At 41.7% G+C, this 14,433-nt stretch overlaps 1 protein-coding gene across 3 annotated transcripts in view; it reads right to left on the minus strand.

Moving 5' to 3' along the window:
- Window positions 1–4,782: 4,782 nt before the first annotated feature.
- rnf220a (ring finger protein 220a) overlaps window positions 4,783–14,433 on the minus strand; it is a 164,140-nt gene continuing 154,489 nt past the window's right edge. For 2 of the 3 annotated variants that reach the window (XM_026150981.1, XM_026150980.1), the window contains exons 13-15: window positions 11,219–11,389; window positions 10,718–10,792; window positions 4,783–6,622 (exon numbers count right to left, since the gene is read on the minus strand). In XM_026150981.1, the coding sequence (XP_026006766.1) occupies window positions 6,551–6,622; window positions 10,718–10,792; window positions 11,219–11,389 (318 nt within the window). In that variant the 3' untranslated portion in view covers window positions 4,783–6,550. The remainder of the gene's footprint in view (window positions 6,623–10,717; window positions 10,793–11,218; window positions 11,390–14,433) is intronic. The other variant, XM_026150982.1, reaches the window with a different exon arrangement.

A 14,433-nucleotide genomic window follows, 5' to 3' on the forward strand; every position in this document is an offset into this window, starting at 1 on the left:
ATCTCCAAGAGACATTTTTATAGATTTAATACAGGCAACAGTTTAACAAATGCACAGAAACACAAACACAGAAAGACATTTTTGGTCTTGTTTTGATGTATTACCAGATTTTACCAAGGTGGCTGCAATACAGTTTAGTTCATAAGATGCTGTAGAATAACAGAACGGTCCTCCTGCAACTGTTTAACCTCACTGAAATGTGGCCTTCTTTATAGGCCACTCCACGAGCCTTTATTTCTTCTTTCTAAGCCAGTCCTGGGTTGTTAGGATCTTCTTGAAAGGTCCACTTTTGGTTCAGCTTACATTTCTAATTTGTGCTTGTCACAGTTAACAACTCCATTGTGGATTCACCGCATTAGTAAATGAGTCAAAGGCTGTAGTTTGGATCTAGTATACTTACAGTAAGGGTCAGTAAATGCTCTTTTTCTTGTCATGTCCTATGAGTTCAAATGCAGCCCTGGACAAATACACAGTTATTTGGAAACTAAGCCACTTACTTTGCATTCTAATAATTATTTTCAAATTAAATTATTAGATTCCTTGGGGACACTTAAAGGCACTTTATTTCCTAAGGCCTTGAACAGCTCTAAAGACACTGTCATCTTAAACATACACTTAAGTAGCAAACAGAACAGCAGGCTCCACCCAACATGCTCCACCTGTTTCATCATTTCTGACTACTAATCTGGAAAACTTTATTTTCAATATTTACAGTTTGTTTGTTTTTTAATATGACTGATCTGTTTGAATTATTTAACTAATAGCACTTATTTCACCACAAAAATCCATTTTTGAACAATTTATCTGAGTCTAGTATATAGTAGTCTAACTCAATGGTCTCTGGGTTAGTTTGATGGCTAAATATCTTAATCTTAATCTTAGAAAGTCAAATTATAGCAAAAATGTGGTGCTCACCATCATTTTCAGACATATACTGTATATAAAAGATGGAGTTAGCCACAGTGACATCACTAACGCATTTTGCTGCAGCTATTGAGGGTTTTTAGAGGTAGAAATTACTAGAAGAGGGTGAAATGTTATGAACTAAAACCAGGAATCTCAGTCAGCATGCAGAAACTAAAGCACAGACTTCTTGTATGGACTTTACCACACAGGACGCCATATTATCTGTTAGATAATCCCAATAAAATACCACAAATAAGTTCAAAACAAGTCTAGCACTGTGATTCTGGTTAGTGTAGCAGAAACCTAGAGCATACAGTTACACTCCTGATTTTAATTACATTAAGAGTCGCTGAAGTTGAGCATTTTAACATAATATTTTACAACGCTTATATCCTGCTGTGATTGCCGCTCATACATTACAACTCTATTAACATCTGACAGCATTTACAGAGGCACTTACTGGGCAGGGCTCGGGGATGTGTCTAATAAGGCCTCACCTTGGTCAGGGTAAGAGAAAGCAAATACTGCTTTTGTTAAGGCTTGGACAGAGATCTGAGCACCAAAGGGCTTTAATAGAGACCATGCTGTTGTAATTTTAGCTAATTAATGTTACAGGCGACTGCTGAATAAGCTCTGATGTTTGGTAAGGTTGGTTTTTGTAACACTGTTTAATAAGGGTATGCAGGCACACACACAGAAACACATTTTCCCAAAGCACGCGGACCCCATCTGGCAATCTGCTTATAGCTGTGAGATTATGTGGAGTTTTATTGAGAGACTGCTTGTTAAAGACCTCTAGATGGCAATGCTGTCTTCCTGTTCTCTTTTACCTGAAAAAATAGCCTGTCCTCATCACTGCAACCTTACATTAGCAAACAGTGGTGCTTATCAGAGTTACACGATGTCACAGTGTGACACAGGGAAGTTATGTCTCGGGCTTTGCTTAGTGTTTTAAAATCAAACATTAGTCAAACATATGCTGGTAAGAAAACTGGTGAGTAAATAGTAATATAGAGACTTAATGCATGTGGTGTAAAAGACAGTGGCAACAGGATGTGTGCCAGAGAAAGACTATGACCTCAGTAAACATCTTCCTGATGGGTTTATGGTCTAAGACTCTCGTTTCAAGTCTTTATTGTGAATTACAGTCCCCGTTACAGTGAGTCTGGAAAGGTAAGCTTTAGGATGGGCCGTCTTTGTGATTGACAGTTCGCTACCATGTGAGCAGGAATGGCCACATCTGGATTCAAAATACCGACAAGGCAAATGGCCAAAATGCTAAGCTCAGTCTAACAAGATAAGTGCATCCACACAGTATTCACTTGTTTCACATTTTGTCATGTTACAGTCTTATTCCAAAATTGATTAAATTCCTGCTTCACCTCAAAATGTGAAAAACAATACCCCATAACGACTAAGTGAAAATGGATTGCTTCACATTCTTGCAAATTTACTGAAAGTAAAAAACTGAAATATAGCATAGCATGGCTCTGGGCTTTTCCAACTCCTTCAAAGTCAAAGAATTCAGCTAGACTTGCACTGTAATATGAACGAGTTAAAAAAAATCTCTGCCTTTGCTGAACCATATTTTTCATCTGTATGCAACATGCCAGGTTCCTTTGTAATAATTGCATAAATAAGCAGCAAGGCAATATTTTTCCTTTCTGTTTTCTGGACTTTGGTTGGCTAAAAAACAATGCTAGTATTAACTATATATTAAAAAATGTAAAACTTCCTATGAACAGCTTGTCATTAATGTTTTTGGTGAAACTTGCAATTGAAATTACTTTTACGTTAAACACACAACCACATCTGCATTGACGTCTGAATCAGGAAGGCATCACAGCAATGAGGAAATGAAAAAAAGATGTGTTGTGGGTGTATGTAGCACTGTGGGAGGACATTATTTTCCTAATAATGGCCAACCAAGCAAAGCCAGGCCGCAACACATAAAAAATTAACTTACTCAACGGAATCATGCATTATACTGCCAATCAGATTTAATGTCTTTTTGTGTCAGAACATCCCGGCTCTACTGGATGTCAGAAATGGACAAGTTTGCTTAAAATTCTGTAAACTGAATTTGACATTGTTGGATGACTGCACTCAGTGACCACTTTGTTAAATACATCTGCACATGTACTTCTTAATGTAAATATCTTAGTGCCCAATCACAAGGTAGCAACTTAATACATTTAGGCACACAGATATCGCCAAAACACCTGCTAAAATTCAAACCAAGCATATGAATGGTGAAGAAAAACGATTTAAGTAACAACTAACGTATGCAGAAGAGCACCTCTGATTGCATAACACACCGAGCATTGAAGCAGATGGGCTGCACCAGCAGAAGACCGCATTGGGTGCCACTCCTGTCAGCTAAGAACGGGAAATAGAAGGCTAGAAAAACATTGGGTGATCTGATTAGTTTCAATTTCCTCTCCAGCATTCAGATAGTAGAGTCAGAATTTGGTGTGAACAGCATGAAAGTATTGATCCATCCGATTTTATTCAATTCAATTTTATGTACAAGATGATGCCAGAACACAGCAAAGTCAGCTCAATGTAAAGACCCTACAATAATAATAGAGATAACCAAATCAGCAAGCAAGGCAAAACTTCCTTTTACCAGGAAAAAAGCTGTGGCAGAACCGGGCTCAGGGTGGGGCAGCCATGCGTGCAAACGGTTGGGGATGAGGGGAGGGAGACAGGATAAAAAATAGTTGTGCCTGTAGTGGTTGTAGTGTCGTGGTGTCCGAATATTTTCTTGGCACATTTTGGGTTCATTGGTACCAACTGAGCATTGCTTGAATGCCACAGCCTACCTTAGCATTGTTGGTGACCATGTCCATCCCTTTATGACCACAGTAGATCCTTCTTCTGATGGTCGCTTGCAGAAAGACAACATGCTGTGTTATACAGTCGTTTAAAACTGGTTTCTAGAACAGGACAATGAGTTCTCTGTACTCAAATGGGCTCCACCATCACCAGATACCAAACCAATAGAACACCTTTGGAATGTGGAGGAACTGGAGATTGATATCAAAGATGTGCAACTGATAAATGTGCTGCAGCTGTGTGATGCTGTCATGTCGATATGGACCGAAATGTCTGAGGAAGTGTCCCAAAACAAGTTGGAAACTATGACCTCAGCAGATACATGAGGTTGGTCTGACATTTCAGGTTACTCTGCAGAGCTGCATCATTTGCTCAAAAAGACTATCAAAACAAAAACCTTGACTTATTTCCTAGGCACGTCCACAAGCTCCAGTGAGGAAAATGAAAAAACAAAACAAAGAAAGTCATGTTGGGGAAACTGACATTTACGAGTATTTAATTAAATTCAAAATGTAGCTTACAAATGGGAAGGACATGTACCATTTCCAAGAATCTACAACACACAAATTCACTCCGACTCTCTTGTGCAGTTTTTCCATCTTTGGGACGTCTTTTAAATCAGCAAGTTCAGTGCGAATGGAACAGCGTAGCATCACAGCACTCTTTATTTCTGTCCAGTATATCCTATAAGGACGTGTTTGAGACATTTAAACCAAAGTGGAAAAGCCAAAATCAAGTTTCTTCAGCAGAAGTGTCCTCAAATATCAGGCCTGACCAACTCGGGCTGTTTCACTTTCCTCTTTTTAAGCTGTGTGCCTTTTGCATTTTTTTTTTTATAGTGGACGATGATCCACTTAAAAGCTACGACTGACAATGAGACAAAGTCTTATTACAAAACACATTCACAATGCGTCTCTGGCATCTTTGTCCCATTTTTTATTGATTTTTCCAGCGAACAATGAACGAATGAACAATGAACACATTTCTTAAACACGTCTTACTTCACCACTCCCGGCTGCATGAAAAGGACCAGTCGTGGAATTTTGAGAAATTTTATTTTTTCTTGTTTTTTTTTTTTGCATTATTTCTTACAACAATAAAGACGGCACAGAATACATAGCTTTACAAACACAAAGCACACCACCACCTTGGCTGCTGATGCTGCTGCCATTGAGGGAGGGGGGAGGTTGTGGGTTCCTGGAGGCTGCCAGTTCAGCATTGGCCATCCTTGTTTTCCAAAGACTTCTGCCCATTGGGAATTTGCCATTTCAAGGACCTTTTTTTTTTTTTTTTTAAAGTTGTTTTCTTTTTTTCTTTTTTTGCAGCATAGCAGAATGAGAACAATGTGGGAGGAAAAAGCTTCTTTTGAGACATGTAGGGGTAAACCAAACAAACAAACAAAAAATAAGACTGTCTAGAATATGATCTCAGCATGTTATTCCAATTAGCATGAAGCAGAAGTAGAGGTTAAAAAAGAAAAAGCTCAGCTGGACAATATGTGAACTAAAGAGCAGTTCCACAGTTCTGCTTGTTTGCGGGAACTCTTGGACAACGGGAATCTCTCCATTTAATAAAACTAACACAACATTTGTCCGCACACCGAGATCAGATCTACCTTTCTCTGAGGTACTCTGCAGAAAAATTACACCACCTAAATCTTGACCATCTAGTTTGAGTAGTTTATTATTACTTACAATTTTTCTTTAAATTCCTGTACAGTCAAATAAAACGTCAACGGATTTTTCAAAGGATCTCTTCTTTTTTAAAAAATACAGAAGGCTTCTTTTATTCCAGCCATTTTTTCCCCCCCAACCCCTTCCAACCAAAAAACTGGATTTTGATATTATATATTTCTGTGAGTATCTTCTGATGGTCATGTGTGTATATGTGTGTGTGTGTGTGTGTGTCTATGTAATTTACACCCAACATTGTAAACATACATAGAACTATATTACATGTGCTTGCACTGCATCTTGTAAGGGGGAGGAGAAAATTTGGTTTACTGCACTAGAACACCACAAAAGAGGGGAAGAGAGAAGGGCGGGGCTTGTGAAGAGAAGAAGAAGAAGAAGGAGAGGAGGACGAGTAGGGCGAGTGTCAAACTCCTTTTCAAGGTTGTGAGGCTCCTCAGTTTGGTTGAAAGCTCAGTTTTAGTGGACAGGCTCTTATATTTATATTTTTCTTAAGCAACAGCTGGATCAAGCTATCAGTTTGTCTCTTCAATAGTGAACAAAAATAAGAAAAGAAGCTTTCTCTAGAGTCATCAGGGTGAAGCCCGCCATCCAGCACCACTGAAGTTCTGCCGAAGAGCTAGCAGGGAGGAGGGGAGTTAGATCCTGTATTAAGAAGTTCCTCTGAGGTCCACCTCCAGCAGTGTGAAGCTACAAGGTCTTAGTGGGCGTTTCCACTGACTTAGTCCTTCAGTGTAAGATCCCTCTATTTTACAGACAGTTATAGAGGTTCTTGTGTCATTGAGGCAGCGGAAACAACTGCTGGCAATTGGGGACTGAAGGTCTCCGGGCCCTTTTTTTTCCTCCCCTTTATTTTTTGCGCAGGTTACTCAGGAGACTGCTGACCATAGTCAGATTCAGCCAAAGTGCGCTTGCTTAGTCATTTGTTCAAGCCGCCCTCCTGGAAGAACTGGCACAGTCTCAAACACAGCTGTCGTGGAGGCTTGGCAGCTGCTGACCCAGGCCGCGCAACAGAGAGAGACAGAGCGAGAAGAACTAAAGATGATCGACGGGGAAGGAGACAAATCCAAGATGGAAGAATGGACCGGAAGGAACAAAGGCAGGGGTTGTGCTCTTTACAAGTAGACACGCCTCAGGTCTCCGGGTGAGGTGATGGTGTTGCACTGTGGGCACAGCTTCTTGTTTCCCTGTGATGGACAGACAAGCAACAGTTAGCTTGGTAGCTCAGAAAAATGTACCAACAGACATAACAATGAAGTGCTCACTCTGCTGATTTGGGACTATGAGCATGAAGTCCAATACAAGTTACCCAGTGCTCTTACTGCCTCCTCCTCCTCCTGTGTGAATCTAAACCTGTTTGCTGCACATCTTGCCTCCCCTTCTGCCCTCTTCCTCTCCCTCTGCACTGCTTTGATAGTGTGCCATCTGCAGTAAAGCAGCAGGTGATAATATGCAACACAGGGCTGACAGCATAACAAGATTCTGAATGGGTGGTCTCACCACTGTCCTAAATCCCTGTTGCTTTCCCGCACCAACTCTGGCCAACAACTGCTGGCTGCAGGCGCATCCCTTTCTGACAGAGTCACTGTGCTGAGTTTACACTTAATGACGCAAGAAAAAAGAAAAGAAGCCAAAAACAGACCATAAACAAGTGAAGAATAGTGGCACAGCTGGAGTCAACTAGGAAAGGATTATATGATGTCATTGCTATGAGGAAAGTCTTAACATCAGAAGTGAAATGCACCCGTTGTGTTTCCCACAGATCTAGGTTCTATTTGTTGTAGATGATGGGGGGGGGGGGGGGTGGTTGGCTGGTGTTGTGATAATAAATAACTGAGCGACTCCAGCGTCTTGGACCACAGCTTGTTCTGCTGCCGAGCTTCATAAGGTTGGCATGAGACTTTAGTATAGACTTGAGACTTTAGTATACGGCACACAAACGTAGGGTGTAACATCTGACATGGGTCCAACACAATCTGGAGATCTCGTTTGTATTTTGTGCACTTTTGAAACATTAATCGGTCAGCATAAATGTACCTCTGACCCCCGAGGATTTATAGGCTTCAATTCCTGTAAGCGCCTGAATAAACTCTTTAAAGCAGGTGTACCGATTAAGGGCCTAGACGGGAGTGATTTGGGAGTGACAGATGTCACATGCTAAGAGGATATGTTGCTCCACTAAAAAAAAGTCCAGAGTGAAGAAGAAGGGATGGGATGTGGGGTGTATGGGGGAAAAATGGAAAGAAGAGGAGTTTGGAATGGTTTAAAAAGTAATGAACATTTTCTTCAGAAATACCTCTCATAAATCACGTATCAAAGCATTGTTTAATATTATAAATTTAACTAAGTGTTATTTAAGCGATTTTATTGATACTCTGTTGAGGGAGCACTTCTGTTTGTTTGGAGGCCCGTCAAAGCTTTCTGCTGTTTACTGTGGGCAGTGAGCATGCATGGGTGTGTGCCTGTTACACTGGGCTCCAGCTGCCTCGCTCATTAAAGCGGTAAGTGGCTGGGCTGATGTTAACTAGATTCCTGGGCATTTACTTTGATCAGTTTGGCCCTCCCGGTTTTATAGCTGTCTCCAGGCTATGACTTTAATTCCCCATACATTAAACCAGCAGTGGCAGGATGCACGTCTGTGCACACACCTACACAGAAAACACAGGTACGCTGCAGATGGAAACAATGGAGTGCTTTCTTTTGAGCAATTAATAACAGAAGAATTAGAAAGCAGGCTAACTAATTTATTAATCAGGCCCAGACTGCCTTTCTGCTCGTACTCAAATGAAGGCCTTCTTAAATCACCTTAAACTGAAAGCATTTTTCAGACAATTATTAGCATGAATAAGGGTGGTAATGGTTGGGACTATTAGCTTATGTTGCTTTTATCTGCTATCATGTAGCTATTCTACTGGACCAAACCATTTCAGAAACACCACATTTAAAATGTATAGCTGCATACAAGGCTGAAATAGTCATCAGACATTCCCATGCATCATTCATCATAATCCCTGGAAAAATAAAGTCTACTCCATTCAGTCCTTGACATAGACCAGGGGTCGGCAACCTGCGGCTCTTTAGTCCTTCTACTGCGGCTCCGTGTGGTTTGGGAAAATAAATTAGAAGTATTTAGCTGAAGTGTATTTTATTTATGTTAGTTCTTTTTTAACTTGTAGTTCTAAATTGGAAGATTATTGTGATATTGAAATATAAAAATAAAATTATATTCTATTATTTTTTCATCGCTCAAAATAAGCGTCACACTCGCGGAAGCCGGTGTACCCGCCGAAACGCCGCGCATTTATCGAGACTTTCAACCCCAGGTAGGCCAATTATGGATCTTCGGATCCACATTATGTCAGCAGCTATTCTCCACCATGAACTATGTTAAAAACAAACACCGCTCACGCCTCACAGATGAAAGCTTACAGCCCTGCGTAAAGATGAAAGTGACTTCGTACAGCCCCGATTTGCAGACGCTGTGCGCAGAGGTTCAGGAGCAGAAGTCCCATTGTAAACATATCACGGCAGACCCGACGATGTTTCCATGAACATGCTTTTCAGCATCTCTTTTTTGAACACTTTACACACATGGTTGCTGTACGCATACAGCCGGCTGTAGCTTTGCAGCTCACAGCCCGACACATACCAACAACAGCATAGAGAGCACAGACGTTAAGGTGGCGAGGCGTGATTGCGGGTGCCGCTCAGGTGCATCGACTTCTCCTGCAGCGGTGCTGCAATATCTGTTTTTCATCTTTTAGCAGCATAGTGCTTTTTTCCAGTTATTTTTTAAAAGTCAGATCAAGGCTCCACAAGCCCAAAGGCGATATGAGGGTGGCGGCTCACAACAGTTGTTGTTTGCTACATGGATCATTTTAGTTCAGCTGGGTGTCTTTCCTTTTGTTATATTTCTTTAAGAGTTCAAAATGTGTTAATTACATAAATAAAATGTAATTTTCTCTGTAGCACTTTATGGATTTCATAAGCAACACACCTTAGTTGTTCACACAAAGCATAAAGGTAAAAAACAATATATACAGTGTTATCTTCATTTTAGATGTGAAAAAGTATTTGCGGCTCCCAGTGTTTTCTTTTGCGTCAAAACCGGGTCCAAATGGCTCTTTGGGTGTTAAAGGTTGCTGACCCCTGACATAGACGATGTCACATGGTTTAACACACTGAATCTAATGCAGACAGTGGTAGCTGGTCCACCAATCAGCAGCCTGCCTAAGCCCAAAAAGGATAAACTGAGCAAAGTGTGAAGAGTTTTAGAGATTTGAAACTGCATCTATAAACTGAAGGTGATTCTCTTCATTCAAAACACCAGCGAGATGCTTTAGACTCGTAAAGACTCAAGAAGACAGCTTCGATTAGAACCCTAGGACTGCTGATGCAAGGCTGTCTGCACACTAACCCAGATGTTACTCAGGAAGTTCTTCAAAATTGTATAAATAGTGTACTGGCTAAGGTGTACTCAAGTTTAACATCTTCCCCAGGGTTAGGGTTAGTCAAAATATTCCAGCAATCAATGTTTTTACATCATTCAATGAAGTTAAAAATCAAACTTTTTAGGACACTGATGCAACTAATACTGTATACAATGATGTGGCACTAATGATCAGCTTATTTGTGATCGTTTTCCAGGTGGGACGGGCCTGTGGGTATGTTGATGAGTACAATTAGGCTTCATGGGGAAAGGGCGGCAGGGGAAACAAGGTGAGACGAGAACATTGACAACATCAGATATTTCATGGAGGGAAAAGAGGCGATAAGAGCAAAGACATCAGAGAAAGCTGTTACCCTTCTGTTTACCCTTCCAGCTGTAGGAACACTATTTTCTTTTGCGCTCCATTTACCACATTAGCAACAGCTAACTGCACACTACTGAATATATTAGACTAACTAATAACCAGCAAAACCGCAGTGGAGGGGCGTGTGTGTGGTGTGTGTGTGTGTGGTGTGTGTAGACCTAAGGCAGTACATAGAAGCCAGTGGAGGCTGAAGTTGACCACTTTATTCCAACATTTTAACAAGCCTTTTGGGGACCATTCCATCTAAGCCTTTCCCTGACTGAGGCTACAAGTGTTTGCACTGAGCGTGCTGAGAGAGAACGGGTCATTTGGGGAACATTCCATTTTAGTTCCTCCCTACGGGGCATGAATACAGAGAAAAATTCACTGACTATGAAATGAGGCCGAAATAACTGCATGTCATGAGGACTTGCCCCGTAGCACTGAGTGTGTGTGCGAGTGAGATGAAGTGTGTGAGTTTGAGCGTACCAGAGTCCTGAGCCAGCATTCTTCACAGTGGACGTGCCAGCACTGGATGGAGGTGAGCGGCATCGTGTAGGAGTCCTATTAAAAAAAAAAAAAAAAAAAAAAAAAATTTAAACTACATCGGATTCACGGGACACTCACTTTAGCTAGCAACAAACAAGTAACGCTACACAATCCCTGACCGACAAACAGCATGAAATCACTAACCACGGAAAGACAGCCAGCAGCCACAGAACCACTGAGCAAGGCAGCGTATGGGAAATTGAACCGGCAATCTGCGGGTCACAAACGTACACGCACACGTGCACAAACACGACATCGGCCAGGCAACGGGCAGAGACAGAGGGAAACGGGCAGGGAGGGGGGAGATGAGGGAGGAAGCCGTGAACGAGCCCTGCTGGGCGTCCTTTTCTTTCCCTCTGGAAAAGAATGGAGATATGAGGGAGGAATGAGGTGAGGGTGGGAAGAGGAGCGGAGGAGGTAAGGAGGGAGGGAGTGCCTTACCCTCCGTAAGGGCTGTGGGAGGAGCCTCTTTATGCCGCTGCTGTAGCCACCAATCACAAGGCCCCTGTACAGGCAATACAGGCCGAGGGGGAGGGACTTAGGCTGCCTCTCTCCGACCTCATTGGCCCCTATGCTCTTGAGCTCCGCGCCTGACTGGATAGCAGGCTTCCTCTGCGGAAGGAGGAGGAGGAGGAGGGAGAGGTGGGGGTTGGAGAGGAGAGGTTGGGGGCGAAAGGTGGCAGCTAATCACAGAGCCAGGCTTGTACTGATCGCGCACACACATACACACCAAAGAGCAACAGAAGACGCGTGTGGACAAACACAAACCCACACAAACATCACGGTGTGTGCTAATGACAGCCAGAAAGTAAAGTGAGGCTTTGAATACAACTTCTTCCACCTTTGATTGGATGACAACTAGGCTAAAATGCTAAGTCAACTGGAAAAGCTCAGATCTCCAGGAGTTTTATCTCATTGGTTAGATTTTACAAGTGCGAAGAAACATTTACACTCTGAAAGTGCAACTGAGGCGTGAATGTAAAATAAATGGCTTTTTTTATGCTGACCCTTCACTGACATTGCTAATGGAAGAATGGGCTAAGTTTTATGTATATACCACAAAATGACAACAACAGTCGCCTCAATGTGCTTTATATGTATATAAAGACCCGACAATAATAACGGAGAAACGCGAACAATCAGCCAAAACCCTATGAGCAAGCACATGGTGACAGTGGGAAGGAAAAACTCCCTTTTAACAGGAAGAAACCTAGAACAGAACCAGGCTCACATTACAGTCTTATTTATCAGTTTACTTGTAAAGGCTCTTTTGATAAATATGTCCTTGTAGTATTTTTTTTAAACTTGGTCTCTTACAGTCACCCAGTTTAATTAAGCAAAGAGCAATACTACACTGGCTAATCTGAAAATTCAGGCATGTTTAAATGTCGTTGAAATTTCCTTATATGGAAACAGACATTAAGTACATCTAAGTAGTCTTCAAACAGTCTAAATATTTGCAATCAAGCCCATCAACAACCTTACTTTAAAACTGAAATATCTCAATATTTAAATATCTGAATATATTGAATTTCCAAAAGTAGTTTAGGACAATCTTCAAGCACATTTTAAGTTCCTTGCCCTAAAATGACCAATAGATGGGGGTAGAAACCCACAGATAGTGCTGAGCTGCATCACTGAGATACCCTCAGCATCAGTAAAGGCTAACAGAGAACTTGAGTCAACTTGATACAGAGGGCGAGCATTTCCACCAGACAATCAGAAGGTAAAAATGAGTAAGAAATATTTGCAGAAATATTGGTGTAGAGGTGACAGCGGTGGCGTTTAGACTGAGTCATACATCTGCTCAAAGTGTTTGTGCATCTACTTGATGCGGTGGAATCTCCAGCTGCTTCAAAATCTGCCAGTTAGTGAGAGTAATCTGATGACATTTAGATCAGACCCAGTGACAGGGAGGGAGCCCAGTGACAGGTTAAAGACAGACAGAGACAGATTAGATGGAAGAGGCCTGTGTGTGTGTGTGTGTGTATGTAGACATATTTGTATTTCTCTGTATGGCTTAGTGTGTGTTTGTGTGTGTGCGTAAAACAGATGAGGGACAGTGACAGATGAGCAGAGAAGAGCTGTGTGCTCATGGGGCAGTGAGTGATCGATCGCTGTGCCTTGCCCTCCGTGTCACCTCAGGCACCCAGCGACCTTTAGGAAGCGCAGGCGCTGGTAATTACCCGCCTCACATGCATACACACCAACAGGCTCTCTCTCACACACACACACACACACACACACACACACACACACACACACACACACACACACACACACACACGCAGCAAGCACAGGATGCCGACGCTGCACTGTCCACACGCTTGAAGAATGACAGGGTGGGTACTTGACACAAAGTGGGGGTACACAAACACTGATGTGAGGTGTAGGCGCAACTGCATCTCAAGTGTCTGATGGACCTCTATATTGTCCCTCATGGCTTTAACTATTGATCTGTAAGGTCCAATCAGCCATCAATACAAGCTGTGACGTACAGGAGTGTCTTTTCACCTAAAAAGTCAAACTTCGACACATTTTTCACAGATTTAACCTGCTTTGTGCACAGCACAGTCAGGACGCTATCTCAGAATTTGAACATACACATATTTCTGTGCTCCTGAGATGAAGCTTGACATGATAAGAAAAATGATTCGCTCTGGAAATGTGACAGCAGACAATCGTGCCAAATTGCAAAGCCATGCAAAGGGCCACAACACAACAGCAACACAACACCAGCAGCACTCGGGACAGTGAAAATGCTCCCACGAAGAGCAGAAATGAGATGCGTGCAGGTAGGGCTGTTCAATATAACGATATATATCGGATGGCAATATAAAAACGTCTATCGTTTCATTTTACGCTATCGTTTGTTTCGTGGTGTTGAAAAAATATTGCTGTAAACAGTTTATTTTGCATCTTTTTGATGGTCACTGTAGTGGCTATATTAATTTCTTAAAGTTCTCTCTTTCTCTTATATTTAATATAACCACACTACAGATGGACAAGCGCCTGTTTTTATGCGTTGACGGTAACACCATCACATGTCTGCTTGTTTATGTTCCACATAAACCTTTCACAATAAAGTTCAAGATCCTGTTGAGACTTTTCAAAATAAACTGAATCACGTGAAAGAGCAGATTATTTATGGGTGAGAAGTAAAAAAAGAGACGCCAGGTGCTAAAAAATAAACCTTAGACTCAAACGTTAGAACAGGCTTTTCCCCGCAGCACGCCGTGTAATAAATACTCACAAAGAAAACGGCGGCCGTTACAACTTATGTCTAAAAATGTATCATTTCATGCATCGGTTAAAACACTCGACTCCAGCTACACGACGCCCAGCTGGAAACACTTCACGCAAGACGAGCTGCCCGAGATTCACAGAATTTACAGAAAATGTTACATTTTTGTGATTTATATCGTTATCGGGACGATAGAATTCTTATATCGGGATATGAGATTTTGGTCATATCGCACAGCCCTACATGCAGGTGCTTCACATATTTCTGCAGCACAAGTACACAACCTATAGTAAAACACACAAACATTATCGAACAGAAAAATCGGTCACTCAAACCGAGCAGCTAGATATAAAGATAAGCACTCTGGCCACAGTGAGTAATTTTTAATTTCTGTTTGCTTGAAAAAAATAGG

This window comes from Astatotilapia calliptera, chromosome 18 (assembly GCF_900246225.1).
Source record: "Astatotilapia calliptera chromosome 18, fAstCal1.2, whole genome shotgun sequence".
Classification (NCBI taxonomy): Eukaryota; Metazoa; Chordata; class Actinopteri; order Cichliformes; family Cichlidae; genus Astatotilapia; species Astatotilapia calliptera.